We start from the raw sequence: 25,131 nt of genomic DNA, 5'->3' as shown, positions 1-25,131 counted from the left end.
TCGGTTACTAATTCTGGCAAGTCACCGAAGGTCATGTACGAACGCTCTCCGAGATCAGAAAGCCGCGTCCCTTCGGAACAATTGCTCTCGGAGTGTTTGATAAACTACGTAGGTACAACTAGGCACAGCAGCATATACACTTCCTTCATTCGACGTCCGATCCACCGTCCTCATCGGAGACAGCGCTCTCTTCCTTCTTCTCAGCTAACCGACTGGGCGAGGACTTCGCCCCAGACATAGCGTTCAAACCGAAGGCGCTCCGCGCTCCCAGCCCGAGCATGTACGTAGTCGACGAGACGCGGGGCCTTGATGCGGGTCGCGGAGGGTCGACGGCAGCGCAGGCACGACGTGGGCTGGCATGGCTATCCGCAAATCTAGGCTTGCGAATGGATCGTTACTGGGACTGGGAGAGTCATCGGAGCCTTCCTGGATGAGACGAGAAGGACGACTGCCGGAGACGTGGCGAGGTCATAACCGACCCGAAGGTAGGCGCAGGGCCCGGACTGGCAGAGTGGGAGGGGCTCAGAAGGTTCGTCGTCCAAGAGGTCCATGAGGGCGACGTGGTGGGCGGTGAAGATGCCACAGGAGAGTCGACAGAAGCAGCAGTCAAATCGTGCAGCGCACGTTTCACAGACGCAATGTCGTGTTGGAGGTCATCGAGCTTGCGGCTGAACCCGTCCGTCGCTCTCTTGACCGCCTTGTCCGTACCGTCCACGAACGCCCGCATCTCTGCCTCCATCGCTACCTCGTCCACTTCGTCCGACATCGCCCCCGGGATTGTCAACAGCGCCTCATAGCCAGATGAGATCCTTGCCTCGTCCGATATCCGGATCTCCAACTCCACTCGCGCATCTTCATTGAAGTCGTCCAATCGCTCAACGGCTTTCTGCAGGATGATCGCAAGTTCCGAGGTGGTGCCGAGAGACGAGAGGTCCCTCTTCAAGTCTCTCAGTGCGAGGTGGCAGTCACGGAAGCCGCGTTGCAAAACGTCGTATCGGTCCTTCGCTTGCCTCAGTTCGGATAAGAGAGAGGCTTGAGGTCCTGTGGATTGCTCCAGTATGGAAGCAGGGAGCGAGACCATGTCTACCACAGGCGGCGACTGCTCACCCTCGCCCACTGACGGGAATGCGACGGTTGCCGAGAGGGGTATTGGTGGAGGCGCTGATTTCGGCACCTTCAGTCCGTCCTCGACATTCGTTGTCAAAGTGACTAGGATTGGGGGAGCAGAGAGCGGTTGGAACAGGATGTCTGTAGCGGGGTCCGTCTCTACTCGTGCATCCACAACGGGTGCAGTGACGGGCCCACTCTCTGTAGCCGCATCGTTAATCGGTACAACGGCGAAGTTGAGTGCTGCAGGAGCCGGAGGAGGTTCTGAACAGGGAGTGTCTATCACAACGGGAGAAGGAGTGCTGTCAGCAGAAACAGATGGCGTATCTGCTTCGGGAGCAGATTCTGCTGGGAGCTCGACGGGTGCTGCGCGTACATCTGCGACCGGTGTGGATGCTGCCCTTTCCTCTGAGACGACAATTTGTGGTGCCGGAGCAGGCGCCACCGACTGGGTCTCTTTGACGGGCTCCGGCAGCGGCGACTCACGTACAGCATCTTTGGGGGCGATAGTTACGGAGGCCCGAAGCGACGTACTTCGAACGGGCAGGGGCCTCGCCAGCCCAGCATCCGCATCGCCATTCGCCGCCGACCCCTCTGATACCCCCGCAGGCGTCGGGGATCGCGAGACGCGTCGCTGCGCCAGCCGCCTTTCCACCTGCATCCGCCTGTCCGTCTCCATCTGTAGCTCGCGAGCTAGAATTGCGGCAATATTTTGTGCGGCGACCACACGAGCTATGGAACCCGTCGAACCAGGTTCCACCGAAGGCTGTCCATTTAGGGTCTCGAGGAGTGCCTCAGCATCGCGGACGCTCCCATCGAATACGGATTGCACTCCTGAAGGGAGATCCCCCTGTGCAGCCTTCAACCGATCGAAGGACTCCCTCGAGCGCCTGATCCATCTCCGCAAGCTCTCCGCGAGGCTCTCTTCGCGTCCGAGGAACGCGAGGCGCAGTGAGATCTCTCGTCGCCGCCCGTACGCTTCGCGCGAGATATCCTCGGTGAGATCATCCAGGACTTGGCGCAGCTTCTCGGACTGTCGGCGTTCGGTCTCGAGGGCCTTCTGTAGGTAGTTGATTTGGGCACCGAGCGTGGCGGCGCTGGCGGTATACCGGGCTTTCATGCCTTCCATGGCTTTCTGGAGGGAATCGGTCGCGGACTGAGAGAACTTCCTGCGGAGACCAGGGTAAGCAAACATGGTAGAACCCGAGGTTATTTGCAACGTACATGTAACGAGAAACCATCTTCGCAGCCGTGTTGTCGTCAATTCTGTAGCGTTCCATATCGACGAGGGATTGAGCAAGCTGCGCACGATCGTCCAGCCCGTGGTTCCGTTCGACATCCAGTTCGCTCGCCAGACTGCCAAGTTCCCCCTGAAGGCGACTGATTTCCGCGCTAAGTTGCTCGTGCTCGCCGTTGAGCTCGCCTAGCAGCTTTTGCAGACCGGACTTTCCTTCTGATAGGCTGTCTACCAGTGTTGTGCTGGAGTTGTTACCTGCATTACCCAAGGGGAACGACGTAGTTGAGGCTGAAGCAGCCTGCGTTTTAGGCCTGCCTTCGAGCGTCCGGACGAGGTCCGCATACTCCTGGACGACCAGATCCGAGAGTTTGCGCTCCTCCTCGGCGGATCGTAGCTTCCGTTCCAACTCCCTTTGCTTCGCCTGAGCCACCTGCACTTGACCTTGTCTCTGAGCTGCTAGTTCATGCGCGGCGTCAACAGAATTCTGTATCCTAGCGAAGTCGCTCTGAGCGTTCACAAGCTCAGTGGTGCGAGCCAGGAGGGCCTCCTCCGTATCTGTGAGCTTGTCCGAGAGCCGTCGGTGAGCTATGGTGAGCTCCTGCACCTGGAGGGACGCCGGATGGGGTGTGGTATCCGGATGTGCCTTGAGAGTGGCGAGCTCCTCCCTGAGCTTTACATTTTCGCCCTCGAGCGCATACGCGCGTTCAATAGCATGGGTGGTATCAAGCGAGTGTCTCTGGAGCTTGACGGATGCAGCGTGGGCCTCGTGCTGGCAAGGAAGCCTGCAGGTCAGTGAACGGGCGCTTCGGCATGCTGGTGAAGGTAACATCACCACCGAGGCTTCCGAGCTTCACCTGATAGCGGTCTACTGCAGAGCGGAGGCTCGTGAGCTCCAGCGCAAGAGGGTGGTCATCATTGATGGAGAGCTCGACGGCGGTGGACATGGCTGCGCGAGCGGTCCATGCACCTGTGCTTGACGCGAACGGAGGCCTGGGATGCGAGCGCGTCTCCCTCCACAGGGGAACACGCGCAACCAGGCTCTGAGCAGGACGAGCAGGAGAAGAGAGTAGCTGTCGCAAATGGAAGTGTCCCAGACTTGGAAGGCGCTTAAAGGGACGTGGCGACTGGGACGGAGGCTGCAAAAGTCGCTTGCCGTGCGGGCGCCTCAAGTCGCTCAGCAGTCTCGTCGTCCGCGTCCACCTGCGTCCACATCGCGCTGCCCTGCGACCCTGCCTGCAACTGCACCTTCAGGAACTGACAGGAAAACAGGTTAGAGTGTGCAGACATACTTACAGGCAGTCTTGCAGTGCTAATGTGTTTCCATGACTCAGCGGAACATCGCCTTCTCAGGTCGAACGACCCACCGTCTGTCAAGCACGTACACGTCGTCTCCCGGCACCCCGCACCTCTTTTACCAGCCTTCGGGACTTGGCATATGCACTGGCGTCGATTAGGTTTGCCATCTGGACAAACCACATAACCTCACGACTGTAAGTGCACTTATGACTATCGTTGCAAGCGATTACGCGTGTCCCAAGCTTTCGTAGTCTTACATGCATTCTGCACACAGCAATGGCCAGCCCACATCCTTCATATCCCAGTCCGGACCGTCGTACTATCACAATCCGCCTCCGCCTCCTCAGTTTTACGGCAATGGACCTGGCCCGGCACCCTACTACAACCCGTACATGCCTCCCATGAATGGGCACCCGCAGATGCACCAACCCGCGTCGCCTCGAATCAACTCGCCCAACCGAGGACGGTATCCTGCACATTCGCAGAGGGGTGGTATGCCCGGTTACCAGCACTATCCGCCCATGCCGCCGCCTCATAATTTGCACCCTGGCGCGAACATGCAGTCACCACCCATTTCTCCAGTCAACCCGTACACCCACCCTCACGCTCCTAAGTTCTCGCCGCACGTTACTCACGTTCCCTACTCCCCTACCTATCATCCTCAGCCAAACGGAGGCTACCATCCTGGGTGGGCACAGCCGCCTCCTGTACCAAAACAGCTCTCGATGCTATCACCCGCGGCGCGATCACCGGTTCCCGTTCCTGCTCAATCACTCCAGCAGGAACTCTTACCTGTGCAGATGGCGGCACCGCAGCAACCTCTTGCAGAACCTCTTGCAGCACCTCAGCACCTTTCTCCTGAGCAGCCAACTGCTTTTCAGCAACCTACACCTGCTCCTCTGCAACATGTTCCTGAACAGCCTCCTGTTCAATTGCCACAGCCCGAGGAACCTGCTGAACCCACAGCTCCGACCTCTTCTGATCCTGCTCCGGAACCGACGGTTGCCTCTGAACCGGTCCCGCGAACACCTAAAATTGAATTTTTGTCCGAACAGGACCTCGAAGACGATGACTCTGAGGTCGCGCAGCCCGCATCATCCGGACCTGCTAACGAGACGAGTACATCGTCGAGTGAGCCCTCTGGCTGGGTCATCTGGTCGCGTCGGCCGGAGGATCCCTTGCATGCTCCTGGTGTCATAATAGCGACGAAAGCGTTCCCGCCAGACGATGTTGTCCATCAAGCGCTCGAGCTGCCCACCCCTCCGCCGTCGCCTAAGGTTCCGTCTGTTAAGCTTGCCGTTGAACCTTCTGTGCATGAAGTTCAACCTGTTGAAGAACTCGCTAACGCCTCGCCCGACGAACTGGAGGTGCCCTCTTCTTCGGTCACCGAGTCGACACCGGCTTCTTCGACCCCTGGCGAGACACCTGTACCCGGTTCGCCAGCGACTTCTCGCACTTCTGTTTCTCTTCCTGTCACGTCTCCTTCGTCTGGCAAGCTCATTGATGTCCCAGACTCCACCGACGCGTCGAACGTCGATGTAGCTGCTCCTGTGCCTCCATTTAGCGAAGATCCGCCGCCGGCGTCGGGAGTGACGGCTCCTGTGCCTCCAGCTCAACCCACAGAAGCACAGCAGGCACCCGCCCCAGCTCCAGCACCTGCGAAGCCCGCCATGAAGAAGTCATGGGCATCTCTCTTGCAGTCTGGCGACGCCGCCGCTTCCTCGTCCAAGTCGCGCCTCCCAACGTCGTCGGTCGTCGGATTCTCGATCCCCGCCACCTCCGTGGGCGGCGCGTCTGCAGGACCCAGCGCCGTCTCCAGCGGGTTCGCAGCCGTTGCACATCGCAACGAGCTCCTCAAGCTCATCTACAACGGTCCCCCGCCGTCGAACATTCCGCCCAAGATCCAGCCGCGCGGGTTGATCAACACGGGTAACATGTGCTTCGCTAATGCGGTCCTCCAGATCCTCGTCTACTGCCAGCCGTTCAACCGCCTGTTCAGCGAGCTCAGCAAGTACCTCGCGGGCCCCGTGGTCGGCTCGCAGAAGGAGGGCTCGAAGGCAACGCCGCTCGTAGACGCGATCATCAAGTTCGTGCGGGAGTTCGTACCGGAATCGCCCGTGGACGTGAAGGCGAAGGGAAAGGAGCGCGACGAGTTTTATGAGCCGGAGGCGTTCATACCGTCGTATGTGTACGACGCGATGAAGGAGAAAAAGCGGTTTGCTAGCATGATTGTGTGTTTTCCATTCGCTTGGGTGGTTTGTTGGCTGAGCTAACAACGCGGACTTAGGGCGGACACCAAGAAGATGCTGAAGAGTTCTTGGGCTTCTTCCTTGATACGCTCGAGGAAGAGGTGCTCGCACTCTCTTCGTCGCTGTCACCGAATGCACCGAAGCCAATTGAAGAAGTCGACGGGGCAGCTCATGACGACGGGTGGTATGAAGTAGGTAAAAAGAACCGAGCCATGGTCACTCGAACGGTAAGTACCACCGTTGTGCGATTAGCATCTGCTGAAGATCATTCGCAACCTAGGTTAAGTCGACGGACTCGCCGATCACCCGCATCTTCGGAGGCAAGTTCCGCTCAATACTGCGCGCGCCTCACCAAAAAGACTCCGTCACCGTCGAGGACTGGCGCTCGCTGAGACTTGACATCCAGGTTCGTTTGGCAGATGACACTGTCAGTTGCCCTGTTGAATTCGTGACTACAGCGCGACACCGTGCACACCATCAAAGATGCGCTGCAGTCCATCTCGCAACCCCAGCCTGTCCAGATCAGCCAGCCTACCCGGCCGGGGGTGGTTGTTGAGGCTACCCAGCAGGCTCTGATTGAGGTGTTCCCCCCCGTTTTGGTGCTGCACCTGAAGCGGTTCCACTACGACACGAATGTGGGGGATGTGGTCAAAATTAGCAAGCAGGTCTCCTACGGACCCGAGTTGGATATCAATCCAGGTATGATTGTCCGGCGAATGGCTGTGGCACTGTCTTAACTCGTTACAGATCTGATTGCACCGACCAAACGAACAGCCCAGCCGGTCAAGTATCAGCTCTTCGGAGGTAAGCTGACAGTTTTCATCCAATAATAATGGTCGTTAATGCCCATTGCAGTGTTGTATCACCATGGTCAATCCGCGTCTGGAGGTCACTATACCCTGGACGTCCTCCATCCTAACCGGGACCTCACCGACCGTCCGCGTGCGGCGTGGATCCGCATCGATGACGAGCTGGTATCCGACATCCGGCCTGACGATGTCTTCGGTGGGCTGGAGCAAAACGAGCGTTGCGCATATCTGTTGTTCTATAGGAGGTTGGGTGCTTGGGGCCCCTCACGGACATAATTCTTGCATCTGTAACTCATGCTATTGTAGTGGAATACATCGTCTGGTTTTCGTTGCTCTTGAAAGTGGTGTTGCACGCCTACTCGATGCTGTGTAGTTGAACAGAATATATTACTGCGAACCCTTACTAGCCTTAAGTTATGATACGATAGTAGTAACAAGGGAAGTGAGGGTGAGTCCGTCTCCGTCTCATTCTTCGTACATGTTCCAGGTCTAACGAAGGCGTCAGCGCATGAATTGTCTTGCACAGTTAGTGAACGTACCGAGCGCCACTTGAGTCCCCAGTGGTCGTTGATGGCGTCGTCAATACCAAACGCAACCCCTCGGAACCACCAGAAAGTGCCGACGATTGCCGTGACGATTACAGCGAACACGATCCACTTCGTTCGCTCCGATAGGCGCCGGGTGGTGAACACAAAGTGGTCGAGCACATGAGCAGAAGTGAGGACCGCAAAGTAGAGCGTAGGCAGCTAATTGAGGTGAACTTTGTCAGTAGTTCGCGCGAAGCGTGATCACACTCGAACTCACATAGTGGTGGAGGTAGGTTACACGGCCCATGATGAGGAACGGCACTGGAGTTCGGTCAATAGGTGTTGTCGAGACACGGACCAGACAACATACCAAAGTGCAACGCCCATCCTACGACGGCTACCTTCCCGACGTAGACCATGTGGTCCCATTCTCCTGCAGAAGGGGGGTTGTATCAACGACCAGAGCGCTGCATGGAAGCAAAACACTTACTGGGCTCCATGTCCACGTACTTGCGCTGCTTGCGAATCATGTAGATACCCAAGGCCGCGACCGCAACAAATAGACTTAATGTGCTCCCCCACCATATCACCGGCGTCCCAAGCAAATAGTACTTCGACTGGTTCGCACCCCAGCCGCACATACGCAGGCCCAAGCGCAAGAATGGCCAGTCAAGTGGCTTGGAGGCAAGGATATCCTCCTTGTCCGGGTCTGGGATCAACGCATTGTTTGTCGTCATCATCGCAACGTTGAGGTGCCAGAAGTCGCGCATGAACGACGTCTTGTAGAACTGGGCATTACCAGGTGGGACTGATTGACTAGATTTAGTACCAGTCTAGCGGATCCGAGGAGATACTCACGTCGTTCGTTGATGTGGGTCTCCACATTCCAGTAGGTGTAGATGTCACTGGGGTTGTTCTCCTTGTCGCAGCTGACCTCGATCTGCTTGAAACCCCACTGAGGCAGTATTTCGTTGCCAGCACGAAGGTAACATCCCAATGCCTGATGACGAAGCCGCAGGCGAGTGGTCAACGAGTGTATTTGTCCACATGGGCCTTGCTGCCACGGCGGAGGTCATCCACGACTTCGACGACCCAATAGTCCTGGAAGTCTCCGATTTTGTCGTCTCCATAACCAGCCACCTCGTTGTTCAACTTCGAGACGGGGGCGGGGATCGGATGCGAATGCAAATTGCGTTTGGTCGCAACGTGCTGGAACCGAATAACGTCGCCGTCAGCGAGGAATCGGATGGGACCCTCGGGGTTGTAACCGCCTCGTCCCACTTCGGGAGGAGCATCCAGTCGTTGTTTTCGTCCTTGTAGTGGTAGCACGTTACTTGTTGCTGTGACGAGCCACTGGGTAGGTCTGAACGTGGGAGTGAAGTAGGCCACCGGCCCATCCCATGTTCTTCAGAGTGATTTTGACCCAATAGCGATTTCTACGTCGCCATTAGCATGTAATCACGAGTGACCTTTGCAAAGACCTACCAAGGGATTCTGGGAGAATGTGTTGCCTATAAGATTCGCCTGGAACAGCGAGCTCATTTTTGCGTCGTCTGGTCCGGAATGATTCAAGATCATAAAGTGGATTTTGAAGAAAGCCATGTAGAGAACGAGCGGCAGGGTGATAAGGCATGTGATACGAGCTCCCCAATGTCTCATTTGTTCGCGCTGTGTATATATGCTCTCAGTCATAGTTTGGCGCATGCGAGATTCGTACGCACCGTGGTCATCCGGAGATCACCAAACTTCTCCCAGAGGTCTTCAATGGTATAGAGACCGACTAGTGCTGTTACAAACATGCCGACCCATTTGACACTGCGTAATCGTCAACTTTCGCGAATGAGAAGAGTGAACGTAATCTACCTTGTTACACAGCCTATTGATGCACCTGTCATTGCGAGCCATAACCACCAGTCGAATGAGAATGATCTGTCACAGTCAGTCAGATATGTCCAATGGCAGCGGAGCAAAGAGGACTCGCTGATATTGTTGGTTATGGAACTTCGCCAGACAGAAAACCGTAGAGAACGTGAAGAAGAGAAGCATAGAGTCCAGTAGAATAAACCGCGAAATACAGAGCCAGCCGACGTCTGGCTACGGAGTTAGCATGTATGCAAGCGGAACGAATTCCAAACGCACCGAGCAGAACCATGATCGCCGCCAAATGACATGCTCTCCAGCTCATCCCAAGCTCCACCGCCGTGTACCATGCCAGTGGTACTAACGCAACGCCGAAAGTCGCCAGCATGACCCGCATAGCCACGTACGGAACGTTGTCCGAGTACGACGCCCCGCTGGTGAAGTCGAAGTGCCCGTCATAGCCAGACAACAGGCCTGCCAGCGCACGAGCATCTTCCCCAGCGGAGGATGTACGTCGAAGTAGAACTGGCGCTTCAGGTAGAATGAGCCAAACTTGCCGAAGTGGGCCTCGTCCCAGATGACGAGTGGTGAATGGCCTATTCTGTGGAAGCGTGTCCAGCATGACAACAGGGTATACGCAATTGGGGGGATGTGCTCTAGGTTTTGTTGGAAGAACTCGCTCTATAAAACTCGTCAAGGAAGAGGGAGGCATTGAGAACGGCGGGACACGCACCACTGTAGTCGGAGGAGGCGGTGGTGGGCGTCGTAGCCGTCCGCTGCCCAGAGGACTTCGCATGTCCTTCATTTTTGCGTAGACATCCTTCCCCTCGTCATCGTATATCTCGTACTCCTTTTCCGGGGCATGGCTAGGCTCCTGGTGGGTCCCGTTCCCGCTGGGGCCGCGAAGCACCCTGCGGCGGGCCGTCTCCTCGCTCATGTAGTGCAGCGGCAGTTCCTCCTCGCGAGCGGAACGAGTGGACCAGCTAGGAGACTGATTGACGGGGTATTGTATCTCCTCGAAGTCGGATGAAGAGCGTGGCGAGTGTTCGGGTGGTGTACCGACGTGAATGACAATCTGCGATGGCCTCATGCGCTATACCAATTGTGGCTGAAGAGCCTGGGGGGAAGCTAAGCGAAATTGACGGCGAGTTCAACAGGGCCCGTCTGCGGCGTTCGGTGTCGAGGAGTCAAACAAAGAGCACAAAGTCGGATATCCGCGGTCAGGTCGGTCTGCAGGACGCGGATGCTGCGCGCATGAGCTAATTCGTCCCGCGCGCTTTGCGCAGTGACACGTCCTCAGATCACGATCACTCCACCGCCACATCAGCTCGCTGCTCATACACTCAAGCAGATACCATAAGTGATGCAACTGAATCCATACAGCAGAGAGCAAAATGCGAGCGAGATACTTTTGGTGTAAGTACAGAGAATACAGGCTACACGCACGATCGGCAGAAGGTAGAGAAGGACGTAAATAGAGTGAACCGCCAAGCACTACTTGAAGCGTTGGTACACAGCTATATATACCAAGTGAGCAGACTCACAACACGCGAAGTAAACTGTGCACTCACCAGTCACCATTGCATGGTCACGTTCATATGGCTCCAATGTGACCTGCTCAAGGGGCTTGAGTTTGCTCTCCTTGAGGTTCTGAACCTCCGAAGCGAACACCTTCTCCGCAGGAATGGTCGAGTCGATACAACTGCCTTGATGGAGATCACTATGTGGCCGCCGTTTTTGAGGAAATGTCTGCGTTGAGAGCGACGATTCGAGCCTGGTCAGGCTGTGCGACATCCGCGAAGATCACATCGACCATGTCCACAAGAATGCGATACTTCTGGGTAGCCGAGCATCCTCGACAATTGCTATTGATATGTAAGTGCCATTGAATTATAACACATTTTGACAAGTGGACTGACGGTGACATTTGTCCTTTTTTTGCCATGTTGATGAGATCACGCCCGGAACGCAGCGAGAACTCGACGGCGTACACCGTGCCCTCCTGTATGAAACATCAGCGAACTTACTCTTTACATTAGAGACTCAAACTTACAGGTCCAACAATATCCGCTACGTGACTGACACTTGTGCCGCTCGCAGCACCGAGGTAGAGCACCTTCTTTCCAGGTGCGATGTAGATGTCGTCCAAGCCGTTCAGCACGCCTGCCGCGAGCTTGCTACGGAACGGGTTCCATACACGATATTCCACCTTCGTCCCATCAACGCCTCCGTCAATCGATATTCGCTTCTCGCCATAGACTGCCTCGCCTGGCACGAGGTTCTTCGTGACGAGCATTTGATCCTTGCCCTTGGCGATGAAGACACCTGGATGTCTGTGGGGCTCCAAGATGACATTGCGCCGCCTCGCGCACCACCCCTGCCGCCACGGCCGCGAGGTGCGCCTCGTCCACCACCACCACGTCCGGGAGGACCTCCGCGCTTCATAATGCCACCCCGTCCGCCGCCTGCCAGTGCAGAGAAGACTCGGACGTGAATACCAGGACGATAGCAAAGATTGTGGAAACAGACCTCGCCCTCCGCCTCTACCGCCTCTTGCACCACCCCCACGAGGAGCCCCTCGTCCTCCTCCTCCGCCTCTGCTGCCGAAACCACCACCGAAACCGCCGCGACCGCCGGGAGCACCTGCAACAGACACCAATTGAGTGACCCGGCACGTTGCGCTATGTGTAACGTCAGGAACACACCGAATGCCATTATGCTGAGATGCTAGAAGTGGTGAGGCCTGGTTGGTCGCCGACAGTGAACGCGGAAAAAGTCGAGACGAAGTTTGCGCGATCGGTCAGCTACCCTTTGCGGTAATATAGCGCCCGGGTAAATAGTCGCAAATAAGCGCCCCATATACCGTGCCCGTCCAACTGCGTACTGTATATGCCACCAAGCCTCGGCTCTATGTGAGTTGGAGGATTATAACGGAGTACCGTTCTATCTCAATCCACGAACCAAACTCGCAGCCGCTTTCAACTCACATATCCAGATTTAGTTTAAGACATCGACAACCTCCGTAGATTGTGAAGCCAAGGCGCTGTCGACCCAGGGGGTCCTATGGGTAGGACTATCTATGTTTGACATCCCGTCAAGCCGATGACCTAAGCCAAAAACTGCAATGTATATCACAAAACGGTGAAAGCGCATGCTTCGAGTTCATAGCTCGCAGGCGTTCTTGCCCAAAAATGGAAGTCTCGTAGAGGCCGTTGGGCAACAAGGACAAATAGACACCACGAGATCTGGACGCGTACGCGTCCTACCGTGCTTGCAGAAGCCACAGCAGACTTTACCTTTTGCACGCATCCTCCGTCCGCCACTATGGTCGCAACAACATCAGAGCAGGTTCGCTATACGTCTATGTTGCGTGTGGATGTAAAACTGACGATGTTTTTCGTTAAGCTAGCAGCCTTGTCTGGAACCACTGTCGGTGTGTACTACCGACCTAGCGTCCAGACGCGACACTAATGAACAGCAACAGTTGTACATCCCCTCGTCCTCCTTTCCGTCACAGATCACCATGCACGTACTGTCCAACGCAGCTCTAGCAAGCGCGTCATTGGCATCCTCCTAGGGCAGGACAACGGCAAGACCGTCAACGTCGCGAACTCCTTCGGCATTCCCTTCGAGGAGGACGAGAAGGACAGCAAGACATGGTTCTTGGACCATAACTATATTGAGGGCATGTGGGAGATGTTCAAGAAGGTCAACGGTTCGTCCGCTCCGTTCTCACATCCCGTTCCGCTGCTAACTAAAGTGTAGCACGAGAGCGGATGATCGGGTGGTACCACACTGGCCCCAAGCTTCGGGCTTCGGACCAGGAGATCAACGACCTATTGAAGAGATACATTGCACGACCAGTCATGGTGATCGTGGACGTACGACCAAACACGGTGGGCATCCCGACGGACGCATACTTCGCAGTGGAGGAAATCAAAGACGTACGTCTCCTCCCATACGCAAGTAATGTCCGTGCACCTAACCTCATTCCAGGACGGTACAGAAACCCGGAAGACGTTCCTCCACGTGCCGTCAGCAATTGAAGCGGAAGAAGCAGAGGAGATCGGTGTCGAGCACCTGCTCCGGGACATCAAAGACTCGACCACAACCACCCTCGCGACCCGTGTCTCCGAGCAGCTCAGCTCTCTGCGCGGCCTCCAATCCCGCATAGACGACATCCGGAATTACCTTACGGACGTCGCGGCGGGGAAGATGCCCGTGAACCACCAGATCGTCTACCACATACAGGACGCGCTGAACCTCCTCCCGCATCTCAACGACCCCGAGTCGACGCAGAGCTTTGCTACAAGTACGAACGACCAGCTGCTCGTCGTATACCTGAGCAGTCTGCTCCGGGCCGTCATCGCTCTCCACGCGCTCGTGGACAACAAGGCGACCATTGGTCGGGTGGAGTTCGAGGAGACCAAGGGCGAGGATAAGAAGGTGGACGAGAAGGATGCAGCAGGGAAGGGGTCTGCGACGGATTCAAGTAAAACGAACTCCGGCGACAAGGGCCTGTAGTTGCCTGCAGTCTGCGCTTGTACACGCCTCACATTCGCTAATAGCTATATGCCCGCCTGGAGTGCTTGCGCATCGCCGTGTCTACTTGAGGTGGCTCAACTGTCCCTGAGACGGTGTCATGCATGATGACGTCGCACGCACGACGACCATCCCTCTCGATATCGCAAGATACGAAAAATTCGCGTTGCACATTCAAGCCAGGGTCATTGTTGACAGTTGGGCTCGGAGAGAGCACTTTTCATTTGACGCGACGGACGGGGAGGGCCGGTACAATGAGGCGCGCGCTCGAAGCCGTTGAGGCAGCGATAGAAACTGTGATTATTGTTGGCTGAGAGGTTCGGTAATGCAGATACTCTATTCGACGCCGTTGCCAACATATTGTCCCGAATGAAAGCACTGGCACTGGGACGGCTCAGTGGTGCGTGACGCCCACGCCCGGCGACTGCAGCAAGAGGTGTGGTTACTTGTGCGTGACGAAACCCTTGCCGCTGTACCCCTCGGAAGAGATACCTATACATAGGCGCAGAGTCAGCGTCAGGGGCACATAGAGTCTGCGAGAGACAGCGACGAACCAGTGATGGGATTCATTTTCTGTTCCAGCGCACGCTCGTTTGAAGCCTCCTCCCACTCCTTGCTGATCGACTTCGGTGGAGGTGGAGCTAAGGACACTGTGAGTACACAGCACCGAGGAATATCTAGCGGAAGGAGGGCATACCCTGGGACCTAACGGCTGCGAAGACGACGCCAGCAGCGGCAATACCAGCTACCGTGCCGAGGGTGACCTTCAGACCGGTACCGGGGGGTTGTCCGGACGACGAGGGCCGTGAGGGCCGAACGCAACGTAGTAAGCTAGTGGATCACACGAAGGGCGGACGTCAGCCATGACCAGGGCGCAGAGTTGCAGCGGCGTCGGGCGGGCAGATAGCGCCGCGGACATGGCTCAACGTACCCGCCTTCTTCTCGTCGAGCGAGAGGGACTTCCAGTCCTTCTTCTGGATCTCCTCGAGCTGCTGGTGGACCGTGAGCTGCTCGTCGGTGGAGAGCTGCTCCCACTGGGCCTCCACGTTGGAAAGCGGAATGGCAGCTGGTGACGAGGACGACGCGGGCGAGGTCGCAGACGCGTGCCCGCTGGCCGTCGCCGTGATTGAGCGGGCGTACGGGCGGAGAGACGCTCGGGGACGCGCCAGGCGCAGTGCTTGCATTACGAGGACGAGGTAGACAGGACGGAGAGAGCGAAGGGGATGAGGGAGGGATGCGCACAGGCGACAACGCGAAAACGGAGCAGGCAGTTGAGCGACGTTACCGCCCGCATAACGCCGGGGCGGAGCGGCACGGGATTGGCCGTACCACTCACATCAGGCCTATTTTCCGCCCAGGTCACCCCCGATGTACTCCAGTCCGCTCGAGCCTTTCTTAGCACAGCGTCGGGGGCGCCGACGCCGACAATGCCATCACACCAGACTCGAGTCGAGATCGGGGCGCGGCCGTCATATCATCATTCAGTAGACAGACAACAAGATATGCGAGGACATTGACACTAGGGGCGGATCGATCGAGCGCAATATTACAGTATCATAGACGAAAACTAAGCAGCATCCTCTACAGCCGCCGACGCGGTCGTCGGGCAGTCGCGCGAAATATGGCTGCAAAGTTCTGTCAGGACATACAGTGCGCGGCACAGATAGATAGACTCACCCCTCCGAGCCGCAAGTGTAACACGCGCGCCGCTGGGGTTGCGGGCAATCTTTCGACATGTGCCCCTAAAAGAAATTGAGAACGAGTGCTTTTCGCGCCAATGAGCGACTTACGATGCCGGAGCAGTTGTAGCACCGACTGCCTTGCACGCAATCCCGCGACAGATGGCCAACTCCTCCACAAGTGTAGCTAGAGTCAAAATAAGTTTAGAGTCGCGGTCACAGTACTGCACCACTGACCAGGTTTTGTTCGCTCCACCACCGGAGAATGCACCAGAGCTTCCCCCGGCAGTGGTGCCCGCCTGGGGACACGCACGCGCGATGTGGCCGACCTGACCGCAGCGGTAGCATTCCTGGCTACCACCGTAACCAGCGCCGGCCGGAGCGGCCACCGTCTCGGGGCAGTCCCGCGACTGGAGGCTCGGATGAGTAAAAGAAAGGCAAATGTTGCGGCGCACTCACCAGGTGCCCTTCCTTGCCGCACTTGTAGCAAGCCTTTGGTTTTGCCTCACCCGTGCAGTCGCGGGAGACATGGCCCTCGCCGCCGCCTAAACAGGCTGTCAAGAGAGGATTGCCCGCGCAAGATCGGACATACAGTTATAGCTACAATCAGCGCCGTCAGTGACAATGGCATTGTAGAATTGGTCTGATACGTACCAAGTCGGCGTGCCCGCCTTTGGGCAGCTCGCGGCCTGGTGGCCAACTGAGGGCGAAGTGTTTGTTGAGTGTTCCAAGAGTCGCGCGCAAGATTCACTTACATCCTCCGCAGTTAAAGCAACCCCGCGCACCGGCCATGGCAGTTACAAGTTTTTGGGTGAGAAGAGAGGGACTGGGGAGCGGGGAGAGCGGAGTGGCGAGGAGGCCTGCGCGGAGGGTTTTTGATCGAGAGTGAGGAGAAAAGAAGAATGCGTATGTAAGCGATCTGTCGGCGACGCCGCCAGACGCGCGTGGGAATCCGCGCCCGGGCGCCTCGCCCGATGCGCCGCGCGGTGAGTGCGCAGCGGCAACGAGGGGCAGTGCCGTACGCCGTCGGCCAGTGAGGGGCCTCAGAGACCCGACCTCAAAGGGTTCAAGAGGCCCGCGGGCTTCTCGCGGGGCAGCTGACGCCAGCCGAGCACTTCCCGCAGGCAATCCCAGACCATTCTGGGACGCGCGGGAGTGTACGCGCTGGCCGCATTGTCGGTCCCGTTCCCTCGTCGAGTCAACACCGACGAAATCGGTGTCCATGGCCACAGGAGAAGCCCGGAACTCCCTAGAATTAACGCCTCAAGGCACCTCGTAAGATCCTCTGAGATCGCGATCAACACGCGTAAAACAAGCTCGTACGTCAATTACATAGTCACCGCCGCGACATTGTAGAATCCGTCTCCTATTCGGGAGGCATTCCCTCTGGTATGTCCGGTTTAATGATTCGATTCAGGCTAGTGTCGGGATGATCGTATACGCTGCCGCACAAGGGTGCAGCAGGCGTCGAGATCCTGTCGCACATTCCGTAGAGCGGTGGAAGAGGCGGCGATAACCACGTATGGTGAAAAGTCACAACGACGAGTAACTGCTTCACCACACGAAGGGGAAGTCGACGGACAGGCATGCGGTGGCAAATGAATGCGATTCAATCAGGGTAGCGAACCAATGCTATTGTTTTCGGGCAAAGACTGCCGACACGGTGCTCTTTCGGGAGCGGCTCCCATCATTATACCACACCCTGCTTTATCTCCTTCTCCACGGGCTTGAAGAGGGACGTCTAGATGAGAAGTAAGAAAACATGAGTCGCCGAATCAAGGGTACACAATGCACGGCGACGCACCTGCTGACCACCGACGCCATTCTCCCAATGTTGGTACTTCAGGGCGGTGAGGCCGCGCTTCTCTGCCTGGACACGCTCGCTCTCCTTGAGCGACTGCCTCACGGCGCGGGCCGCAATCTGCGTGTACTTGTTGTACCTAGTCATCGCAAAAGACGAAAGTCAGCCGAAGTTCGAGCATGCCACGCTATAGGCTAGTCAGGGGACAAAAGACGTACGTGAAGACGTTACGCCAGGTAGCGCTGCTCATGGTGGTGGTCGGTCGGTGGACTGGAGAACTTCTGGCAACGTTGAGTTGTCGGCGAGGGACGAGTGCCCGGCGAGCTCCGGCGCATCACGTGGGACGTGTAACCGCGCCACCGCGTCGCCGTCGCTGCGGGGCGCAACGCTCACTCACGGCACCGACACTCAGCTTCTCTCTCCTACGACCCCAGCCTGTACTCACTTCGCCGGCGTGCGACACTGTAGATTTCTGTACTCACTGCTACATCTCGTATTTTTACTCGGAGGTACCGCATTCGGCTAGAACATGGCCGGAGTAGCATGGCATTATGTCCTCAAGTTCATCATCACAGGTCCGGACCCTATATGTGCGCCCGCTCAGGGTCCCACAATCCTAACTCTCTATTCCCCGTCCAGGCGACTCTGCCGTCGGTAAATCCTCCCTGCTAGTGCGTCTCACGGACCAACGCTTCCTCGCCAATCCGGATCCGACAGTGCGTCCTCTCACCAATGAATCTGACCGGACCTTGGCACTTACGGGAATCCGACCACCGCCCTGTCCTGTCCCTCTGTGCGTGCGGTGTGCGCGGATCATGCTGCTTGCCAGTTAGGAGTCGAGTTTGGCTCGAAGCTGATCACCATCCCGGAGGAGAACAAGGTCGTGAAGCTCCAATGTACGTCCCGGTTCCGCGCCGCGTCCTCCGCGCAACCCCCACTGCTCGCGCGTGATTGCATCGATTGCTGATAGAGCAACACACAGGTTGGGACACAGCAGGGACGGAGTCGTTCAGGTCCATCACGCGGTCGTATTACCGCGGCGCGGCAGGCTGTCTGCTCGTGTACGACGTGACGCAACGACAGAGTGAGCACTCCCCTTGCCTTACGCCTCCGTGCCCTCGCGTCTACCGTCCGGCTGTGTTCCGCGGCCCAGCCCACGCCCCGCTGACCGCTTCTCCTTCCCAGCGTTCGTGAACGCGCGCTCCTGGCTGGCAGATGTCCGAGAACACGCCGACCCGCACCTCACCTGCATCCTCGTCGGGAACAAAATCGATTTGTGCTCTGAGGACGCGCACGGGCAGGGCAGGAGGACGCGCGAGGTGAGCATGGAGGAGGCGGAAATATGGGCGAAGGAGGAGGGAATGCTATTCGTGGAGGCGAGTGCGAGGAGCGGGGAGAACGTGGACGCCGCATTCGAGCAGGCCACGAGAGATATTCTGGACAAGATCCGCAGGGGCGTTTTCGACGATGACAGGGTGAGTGAGTGGCGACGGTGAGCATGGACCAGTCTCACTCAGCCTCAATCTTCGTAACAGTCTCCTGGTGTCAAGCTGTCCAAACCCTCAACCTCGGAGGTTGCATTGGATGCGAGTCAAGCAGGTGGCCATTGCTGTACATAAGAATACCCCTGATCCTGCTCTGGACATTTCTCGTGTATCAGGGATATTGTGGATGTATCACTATGTATGTTTAATGTGTATTTCGCTGGTATTCCACAAGTTGCATCTGATATCAGACAGGACCTGGTATCAGCCTACGAATGCACGTGGTACAGTAATGTAACAGGAAGTAATAATGTAAAGACTGTTCTCCGCCACTATGTACGCACCGTCCCTAAGCCCGAAGTGAAATAACAGTCTTGCTACCGGGGCCTTTCCAACGAGCGAGCGTATTCGCCCAGCTGCATGACAAAGCCAGGGTTGGGGTCCGCGAGGGCGTACTTGGATTTTACGAAGCGCACTGCCCGTTCTGGTGACCAGCCGTATTTGGCTATCAGGTACGCGCACACGACGCTCGAGCTGCGGCTGATGCCCTGGGCACAGTGCACGAGGACACGCGCCTTCGGGTCGCGGAGTGCGTCCGAGAGGAAGTGGGTCGACGCGGGGAGGTACTCTGCGAGCTCCGCGAAGGGGCTATCTGGAGGGGGAGCTGGAGCCGCGCGAGGGGCATGTTCGCGGGGAGCAGGACGCGCCCGCACATCGCGCTGAGGACGTGTGTGATGCCCAGCTGGACGAGCACCTTTGGGTTCTCGGCTGCGCCAAGGTCCGCTATGAAGACATTGGGCACTATTTCGGTGGGGGGTGGTGCGGCGGACGCGACGGACAAAGGGACGCCTGTATGTGGCCCGCGCCAGGACGGGGACGCCGGGGTCGGCGCGGCGGCGGTGTTGAAGGACGGCGGCATGGAAAGAGAAATCTTTTGTTTCGGAGCCATGGCGGGCGAGGATCAGAGGGACGTCGGTGGGCATGAAGGCAGGATGAAAGAGACGGACCATATATGATAACTTAGATCAACTGGACTTAAATGGCGCCCCGGACTGATGCCCAAGTAAAGAAATCGATGGTGGCGGAGGGACGTGGGCGAGACGGGAAGCCGCTGAGCTAGCGCAACAGCGTGGGCCCTTTTGAATGTCGAGGAGAGGGGTATGGGGGCCATGGTCCGCTGCAGGGGTCATATACGGATCGCAATGACAGGAGGCGGTGGGCTGCATGGCCAGTCTGGAGCCGACGCGAGGGCTGGTTTGTGCCTTCTTGATCGTCCGTCCGCCGTCCTCGACAGGGCTGCGACGGCAGGCGTCTCTGCGCGGACCGCCCCGCACCCCGCCAGCCAATCGCTGCCCGGCTCTGGCGTGCACGCCGCCGACAGCCAGGGCCTCAGTGCACCGCCCCCCGCATCAAATGCCTGCGGTCGCCCGACGCTGCCGACGCGTGCGCATCAGCCCTCACACGGCCACTCGCGGCGAAAACAGCAATATATATGGCGACAACCGCTCGAGAAATACATGGCTTCAGACGTAGACTACGAAGACGCAAGACCCAGCTTATACAGTACAGTCAGCAGACAGCGCGTGGACTCGTTCGCGGTTCTTCGTGCGGTAGGGCGGTGGTATGTACGAATGCAGCGGGTGTGGCGGGACTAGGCGAGACAATACGAGAAAATACTCTGATATTCAGGATCAGCCGACGTCTGTTCCTGTTGATGACCGTTGGATTGAAATAGAGCGTGACGTAGAGAGTACATCTAGATGAGGTCGCTAGACATGAAACATTAGCACGCCGTCACGACGACGATCTCAACAATCAAATACTCACGCGACGTTCAACGGCATTTCGTCAATTTGAGTGTTGTAGAACTCTGCGGAGCAACATTAGTGGCGCCCACAACGCCGAGCCTGACGTCGGACACTCACGTTCAATGTCTCTCAGCATCCGCACGTCCTCCGTCGTCACAAAGTTGATCGCGACACCCTTCCGCCCGAAGCGACCACCACGGCCAATGCGATGAATGTAGTTCTCCCGGTTGGTGGGGAGATCATAGTTGATGACGAGCGACACCTGCTGCACGTCAATACCGCGAGCAAGTAGATCGGTCGTGATCAACACGCGGGAAGAACCCGACCGGAACTCCTTCATCAGCACCTCGCGCTGCTTCTGCTCCATGTCACCGTGCTGTCAAAGTCGTCGCGTTAATATCTCACTTCATGTACTCCATTGATCGCCACAAGCGCTCACCATCGCCGAAACGGTGAACTCCCGTCCATGCATCTTCTCCGTCAACCAGTCGACCTTCCGCCTCGTGTTGCAGAAGATGACGGCCTGCGTGATCGTGACCGTCTCGTACAAGTCGCACAACGTGTCCAGCTTCCACTCTTCCTTCTCCACGGCAATGTAGAACTGCTTGATACCTTCGAGCGTAAGCTCGTCACGCTTGACGAGGATACGGACGGGGTCGCGCATGAATTTCTTCGTGACCTCCAGCACATCGGCGGGCATGGTAGCGGAGAGCAAGACGACCTGGGTGTCCTGCGGCAGGAGCTGGAAGACCTCGTAGATCTGGTCCTTGAACCCACGGGACAACATCTCGTCGGCCTCATCCAGACAGAACATCTTCATGTTGTCGGTCCTCAACGCACGACGGTTGATCATGTCAAAGACACGGCCGGGAGTGCCGACGACGACCTGGGCGCCTTCCTGGAGCTTGGCCATATCCTCACGGACGTTGGTACCGCCGACACAAGCGTGGCACTCGACGTTCATGTAGTCGCCGAGGGCGACCACGACCTTTTGAATCTGCTGCGCCAGCTCACGCGTCGGCGCGAGAATGAGCGCCTGGGTGCCCTTGATTTCGGGATCGATCTTTTGGAGGATGGAGATGGAGAAGGTGGCGGTCTTGCCAGTGCCGGACTGGGCTTGGGCAATAACATCGTGGCCCTTGATGACAGGGACAATGGCGCGCTGCTGGATGGCCGAGGGACGCTCGAAACTGCACTGCCTCAGAAGGAGAGTATATGCGTGTCCGAGGAGACTTACCCATAGGCGTAGATACCACGGAGAAGTTCGGCCTTCAATTCCATGTTGTCGAAGCTGCACAGCCGCGCGATCAGAGGCTTGCTCGAGACTTTGTGGTGCGCTCACTCACTTGTCGACGACCTGATCCCAGTTGGACTCAATCTCGCCCTCCTGGATATCCTGAAGTTGTTCATTGCTGTACAGCCCTCTGATCAGCTTCTGCAAGCCCGAGGTACACCAGAGCGAACATACGACGCCATGACTGCTTCTTGTTTTCTGCTCCGATTTTGGATCGACTACAGTCGGTCGAAATGCGCGGGGTGGTGGTGGTAGCTGGTAAGGAGAGCTGGTCTCGTCTTGAGCGTGCCGTAAAGGACTTCGTCGAAAGCAAATTTCTATCGGTCTGCGATGTCAGTCAGCGAATCGGAGCCTGCCGGATGATTCATCCTCCGCTGCCCTGTTCCGGAATGTTGTGGCTTACGTCAGCGAACCTCGACGCTCCCAGTCGTCCGTGCCGACCTCGATCCTGTCCGTTCTCCGTCCGCTCGTGCCGTCTGTATTCCTGCGCACCAGTCTTCAGCCGGTCGATAGTCAGCTGGATAACCACGAAGATGGCCACACAAGTAGAAACAGCGATTGCGGCCACCAATGGCGTCAAGGCCAATGGCAAAATCAAGTCAAAGAACCAGTTGAGGAGGCTGAAGGCGAAGCAGAAGAAAGCGGAGAAGCCGGTGCGTTCTTGTGTGACATGCACACGCAATGAGTTACTGAGGTGTACCGCGGTTGCGTAGACTAATGGCAATGACGAGTCGGACGCGGACGTGAAGATGGAGGATGCGGGTGTACCCATGGATGTCGAGTACGTACCTGAGCAGTTGGATGTCAAAGGCCCTGCACTCGAAGAATTCTCCGACGTATTTGCTCGCTTCCAGCTGCCTGCTGAGGCCTCATCAGTGCGTAACGCATTCTAACCTTTCGGATGGCGTATTAATGCGCATGCGTCCACAGCAGGATCGCGACCAAGAGCCCTCGAAGGGCGAGATCATCTACTCGGACGACGACATGGCCTCTGAGGGCGACTCCGAGGCGGAAGAGAAGAAGCCTCTGTCTAAGAAGAAGGCTCGCAAAATGAACCGGTTGACGGTTGCAGAACTCAAGCAGCTCGTCAAGAAACCTGAAGTCGTTGAGTGGACAGACGTCACCGCCGCTGACCCCCGTCTCCTCCTCCACCTGAAGAGCTACCGCAATACTGTACCTATCCCAAGTCACTGGAGCGCGAAGCGCGATTACCTCCAGGGAAAGCGTGGTATCGAGAAGCCACCATTCCAGCTGCCGTCATACATCGCCGACACTGGTATTGCCACTATGCGTGATGCCGTCAAGGAGAAAGAGGCAAACATGTCGCTCAAGGCGAAGACGCGCGAACGCGTTCAGCCGAAAATGGGCAAGGTCGACATTGACTATCAAAAGCTGCACGACGCGTTCTTCAAATTCATGACGAAGCCAAACGTGACAGGCTTTGGTGAGATGTGAGCAGTCAGGTTGGTTCTGGTTTATGTGCAGCTGACAGTCTCTGATGTACTCAGGTACTATGAAGGCAAAGAGTTCGAGACGCAGCTCAAGCACAAGAGGCCGGGTGACCTATCCCCCGAGCTAGTCGAAGCGCTTTCAATACCGCCACTTGCACCTCCGCCATGGCTGATCAGCATGCAGCGGTTTGGGCCACCTCCTAGTTATCCGACCTTACGGACCCCTGGTCTGAACGCTCCAATTCCTGAAGGGTGAGTAGTCTGGCACGTCTGAAAGGTTTCGTCTCATAGAGCTCCCGTTCAGTGCGCAGTGGGGCTTCCATCCAGGTGGTTGGGGTAAACCGCCGCTTGACGAGTACAATCGTCCACTCTATGGTGACGTCTTCGGTGTCATGCCGAAGAATACCGACGCAGACGTAAGTCATCGGCCTCCGCTTGCATTCATGTGACTGAACGAGGTTTCCGCTAGATGGGTGAACCAGTCGATCGCAACATGTGGGGTGAACTTGAACCCGAAGAAGGTTTGTGACTTGTACTGTGTCTCGGTGTCTGTTCGCATGCTGACTTCGCATGCAGAGGAAGAGGACGAAGAAAGCGAGGAAGAAAGCGAGGAAGAGGAGCAGGCTGAGCCATTGCCGCAGGATGGCATGCAGACGCCATCCGGTCTGGAGACACCATCCGGCATGACGAGCGTCGTGTCGACAGTGGCAGGCGGGCTGGAGACACCAGACTTCCTCGAGCTCCGGAAGAATGCAGGCCGCGCACCTTCAGAGGCCGCAGATACTGGCCCGCGGTCGCTCTACCAGGTCGTGCCCGAGAAGCAGACTTCCGTGCGTGGCCTCATGGGCAGCGAGCGTGGGTACGATGTCACTGCCGTTACAGGGGGTGGCGCTATCCCCGTTCTCGGAGACGAACGAGGCTCGAAGGTGAGTCACCTATATCTTTCGCGCCCTGTTGTACTATACTGACTCACCTTGTGCGATGCAGCGACGCAATGGCGTGGATGTTTCCATTGATGCAGCGGAGCTGGAAGGAATGTCTGAGGAGGAGCTACGCCGGAAGTACGAGCAGCATGCGCGCGGATCTGCAGGTGTGCCGGGGGCGCATGGTCGTGAAGACTTCTCGGACATGATTGGCAAGGAGATGGCGAAGCGGAAACATAAGTCGGACAACGACAGGGAGAGAAGACGGGAGAAGGAGTTCAAGTTCTAGTTTCCTATCGCTTGAGCCTAATCTGGCTCTGTGGGAGTGGTTCGGGGTTGCACGCTGTATATCGATTGCATTGGCATGCTGTCTTTCTACCTTGTGAGTCATATCTGGGCGGAATCTCGATGTACTTCGGCTTCGTGTTTTTCATTCATATCGCTATATGACAGGTGCGTGGTTGCAATGTGGCTTTTCGAGTCCCAGCTTAGCAGGGCTGGATGACTGTGTGTGAGTTTGTTCTACCATGAGGTGTACGGCTGTGGTGCCTCGTTCCTCATGGATGCTTCTCGTGGAAGGGCCATGCTGAGTGTCGCTGCTGATCATCTACACTGGACTAGGATGGAGACATGCCAATCTACCCGGAGAGGATAACGGAGTGCTGGATCCGTCTCGATAACCAGTGCAAACCGAGGCACGCCAGACAACGCGTGCAACTTCGTGTCAATGCTGATTCGGCTCGTGCTCCGCGCATGATTCCCAGCGTCGCGGCATCATGACCATCCCTTCCTCCACGCTACACATATGACCAAAGCCAAAGCCAAATCCGAGATCGGCGGCTATTTCGACCACTACATCGTCCTGGCGGTAGTGGTCACGCAGAGGGTCATATTCGTCTTCGTCGTTGCAGTGGCAAGGATGCTGCACAACGCACAACGCGCGTGCGTGGTCGTCGGTGGTCCGTATGTGCTTGTGTTTTGTCGCGAGTCAGCTGAGTAGCCAAGTGCGACATAGATCGTGCTTACTTTTTTGCAGCTCGTCGTGATTTCTGCGGCCGTTGTTA

At 57.0% G+C, this 25,131-nt stretch overlaps 12 protein-coding genes across 12 annotated transcripts; 5 read left to right on the top strand and 7 right to left on the bottom strand.

Annotated features, from left to right (window-relative positions):
* Positions 1 to 4: 4 nt before the first annotated feature.
* On the bottom strand, positions 5 to 3,331 carry B0H18DRAFT_992985 (uncharacterized protein). The gene is made up of 5 exons (XM_048045162.1): positions 3,199 to 3,331; positions 2,332 to 3,113; positions 460 to 2,276; positions 332 to 422; positions 5 to 305 (listed from the first exon to the last, which is right to left on the bottom strand). Exons 1-5 carry the CDS (start codon positions 3,286 to 3,288, stop codon positions 146 to 148), a joined length of 2,940 nt encoding a protein of 979 aa, XP_047896147.1. The 5' UTR covers positions 3,289 to 3,331; the 3' UTR covers positions 5 to 145.
* Positions 3,332 to 3,524: 193 nt separating this feature from the next.
* On the top strand, positions 3,525 to 7,061 carry B0H18DRAFT_992984 (uncharacterized protein). Its single transcript, XM_048045161.1, has 8 exons — positions 3,525 to 3,613; positions 3,676 to 3,834; positions 3,898 to 5,871; positions 5,928 to 6,116; positions 6,170 to 6,295; positions 6,348 to 6,588; positions 6,637 to 6,693; positions 6,745 to 7,061. The coding sequence occupies exons 3-8, from the start codon at positions 3,898 to 3,900 to the stop codon at positions 6,972 to 6,974; spliced, it is 2,817 nt and encodes a 938-aa protein (XP_047896146.1). The 5' UTR covers positions 3,525 to 3,613; positions 3,676 to 3,834; the 3' UTR covers positions 6,975 to 7,061.
* Positions 7,062 to 10,313, bottom strand: B0H18DRAFT_992976 (glycosyltransferase family 39 protein). The gene is made up of 16 exons (XM_048045160.1): positions 9,819 to 10,313; positions 9,639 to 9,766; positions 9,612 to 9,616; positions 9,365 to 9,559; positions 9,207 to 9,315; positions 9,089 to 9,154; positions 8,947 to 9,040; positions 8,711 to 8,893; positions 8,573 to 8,630; positions 8,306 to 8,496; positions 8,084 to 8,282; positions 7,716 to 8,033; positions 7,596 to 7,658; positions 7,503 to 7,546; positions 7,238 to 7,444; positions 7,062 to 7,187 (listed from the first exon to the last, which is right to left on the bottom strand). Exons 1-16 carry the CDS (start codon positions 10,173 to 10,175, stop codon positions 7,164 to 7,166), a joined length of 2,241 nt encoding a protein of 746 aa, XP_047896145.1. The 5' UTR covers positions 10,176 to 10,313; the 3' UTR covers positions 7,062 to 7,163.
* A 114-nt stretch (positions 10,314 to 10,427) lies between these two features.
* Positions 10,428 to 11,882, bottom strand: B0H18DRAFT_992972 (Fibrillarin-domain-containing protein). The gene is given in 6 exon segments (XM_048045159.1): positions 10,428 to 10,602; positions 10,657 to 10,787; positions 10,807 to 11,087; positions 11,139 to 11,418; positions 11,439 to 11,550; positions 11,615 to 11,882. The coding sequence occupies 5 exon segments, from the start codon at positions 11,528 to 11,530 to the stop codon at positions 10,580 to 10,582; spliced, it is 807 nt and encodes a 268-aa protein (XP_047896144.1). The 5' UTR covers positions 11,531 to 11,550; positions 11,615 to 11,882; the 3' UTR covers positions 10,428 to 10,579.
* Positions 11,883 to 12,360: 478 nt separating this feature from the next.
* B0H18DRAFT_131883 (Mov34-domain-containing protein) lies at positions 12,361 to 13,691 on the top strand. The gene is made up of 5 exons (XM_048036776.1): positions 12,361 to 12,433; positions 12,491 to 12,518; positions 12,570 to 12,800; positions 12,851 to 13,029; positions 13,082 to 13,691. Exons 1-5 carry the CDS (start codon positions 12,410 to 12,412, stop codon positions 13,607 to 13,609), a joined length of 990 nt encoding a protein of 329 aa, XP_047896143.1. The 5' UTR covers positions 12,361 to 12,409; the 3' UTR covers positions 13,610 to 13,691.
* A 378-nt stretch (positions 13,692 to 14,069) lies between these two features.
* On the bottom strand, positions 14,070 to 14,811 carry B0H18DRAFT_1116791 (cytochrome c oxidase subunit IV family; the record flags this gene model as incomplete). The annotated part of the gene is made up of 4 exons (XM_048033484.1): positions 14,070 to 14,119; positions 14,182 to 14,268; positions 14,325 to 14,372; positions 14,559 to 14,811. 4 exons carry the CDS (start codon positions 14,809 to 14,811, stop codon positions 14,070 to 14,072), a joined length of 438 nt encoding a protein of 145 aa, XP_047896142.1.
* A 253-nt stretch (positions 14,812 to 15,064) lies between these two features.
* On the top strand, positions 15,065 to 16,265 carry B0H18DRAFT_992960 (uncharacterized protein). The gene is made up of 6 exons (XM_048045158.1): positions 15,065 to 15,252; positions 15,305 to 15,369; positions 15,418 to 15,493; positions 15,544 to 15,906; positions 15,961 to 16,006; positions 16,062 to 16,265. The coding sequence occupies exons 1-6, from the start codon at positions 15,249 to 15,251 to the stop codon at positions 16,183 to 16,185; spliced, it is 678 nt and encodes a 225-aa protein (XP_047896141.1). The 5' UTR covers positions 15,065 to 15,248; the 3' UTR covers positions 16,186 to 16,265.
* Positions 16,266 to 16,529: 264 nt separating this feature from the next.
* Positions 16,530 to 17,477, bottom strand: B0H18DRAFT_992953 (mitochondrial ATP synthase epsilon chain-domain-containing protein). The gene is made up of 3 exons (XM_048045157.1): positions 17,326 to 17,477; positions 17,111 to 17,246; positions 16,530 to 17,047 (listed from the first exon to the last, which is right to left on the bottom strand). The coding sequence occupies exons 1-3, from the start codon at positions 17,355 to 17,357 to the stop codon at positions 16,997 to 16,999; spliced, it is 219 nt and encodes a 72-aa protein (XP_047896140.1). The 5' UTR covers positions 17,358 to 17,477; the 3' UTR covers positions 16,530 to 16,996.
* A 159-nt stretch (positions 17,478 to 17,636) lies between these two features.
* Positions 17,637 to 18,726, top strand: B0H18DRAFT_1083758 (ras-domain-containing protein; the record flags this gene model as incomplete). Its single annotated transcript, XM_048031700.1, has 6 exons — positions 17,637 to 17,682; positions 17,747 to 17,823; positions 17,937 to 18,003; positions 18,090 to 18,191; positions 18,293 to 18,582; positions 18,643 to 18,726. 6 exons carry the CDS (start codon positions 17,637 to 17,639, stop codon positions 18,724 to 18,726), a joined length of 666 nt encoding a protein of 221 aa, XP_047896139.1.
* A 242-nt stretch (positions 18,727 to 18,968) lies between these two features.
* Positions 18,969 to 19,540, bottom strand: B0H18DRAFT_1116787 (protein-tyrosine phosphatase-like protein; the record flags this gene model as incomplete). The annotated part of the gene is made up of 2 exons (XM_048033483.1): positions 18,969 to 19,239; positions 19,305 to 19,540. 2 exons carry the CDS (start codon positions 19,538 to 19,540, stop codon positions 18,969 to 18,971), a joined length of 507 nt encoding a protein of 168 aa, XP_047896138.1.
* A 520-nt stretch (positions 19,541 to 20,060) lies between these two features.
* On the bottom strand, positions 20,061 to 22,010 carry B0H18DRAFT_992930 (DEAD-domain-containing protein). Its single transcript, XM_048045156.1, has 7 exons — positions 21,868 to 22,010; positions 21,746 to 21,811; positions 21,637 to 21,690; positions 20,839 to 21,589; positions 20,517 to 20,775; positions 20,419 to 20,461; positions 20,061 to 20,360 (listed from the first exon to the last, which is right to left on the bottom strand). The coding sequence occupies exons 1-7, from the start codon at positions 21,873 to 21,875 to the stop codon at positions 20,348 to 20,350; spliced, it is 1,194 nt and encodes a 397-aa protein (XP_047896137.1). The 5' UTR covers positions 21,876 to 22,010; the 3' UTR covers positions 20,061 to 20,347.
* Positions 22,011 to 22,226: 216 nt separating this feature from the next.
* B0H18DRAFT_872833 (uncharacterized protein) lies at positions 22,227 to 24,356 on the top strand (the record flags this gene model as incomplete). Its single annotated transcript, XM_048040257.1, has 8 exons — positions 22,227 to 22,346; positions 22,407 to 22,568; positions 22,642 to 23,144; positions 23,202 to 23,396; positions 23,449 to 23,560; positions 23,614 to 23,665; positions 23,721 to 24,070; positions 24,132 to 24,356. The coding sequence occupies 8 exons, from the start codon at positions 22,227 to 22,229 to the stop codon at positions 24,354 to 24,356; spliced, it is 1,719 nt and encodes a 572-aa protein (XP_047896136.1).
* Between the last annotated feature and the right edge of the window lie 775 nt (positions 24,357 to 25,131).

The sequence above is a fragment of the Fomitopsis serialis genome (assembly GCF_022376445.1).
Source record: "Fomitopsis serialis strain Sig1Antser10 chromosome Unknown B0H18scaffold_16, whole genome shotgun sequence".
Classification (NCBI taxonomy): domain Eukaryota; kingdom Fungi; phylum Basidiomycota; class Agaricomycetes; order Polyporales; family Fomitopsidaceae; genus Fomitopsis; species Fomitopsis serialis.
The sequence above is the reverse complement of the archived record's forward strand: the minus strand, read 5'-3'. Positions and strand labels throughout refer to the sequence as shown.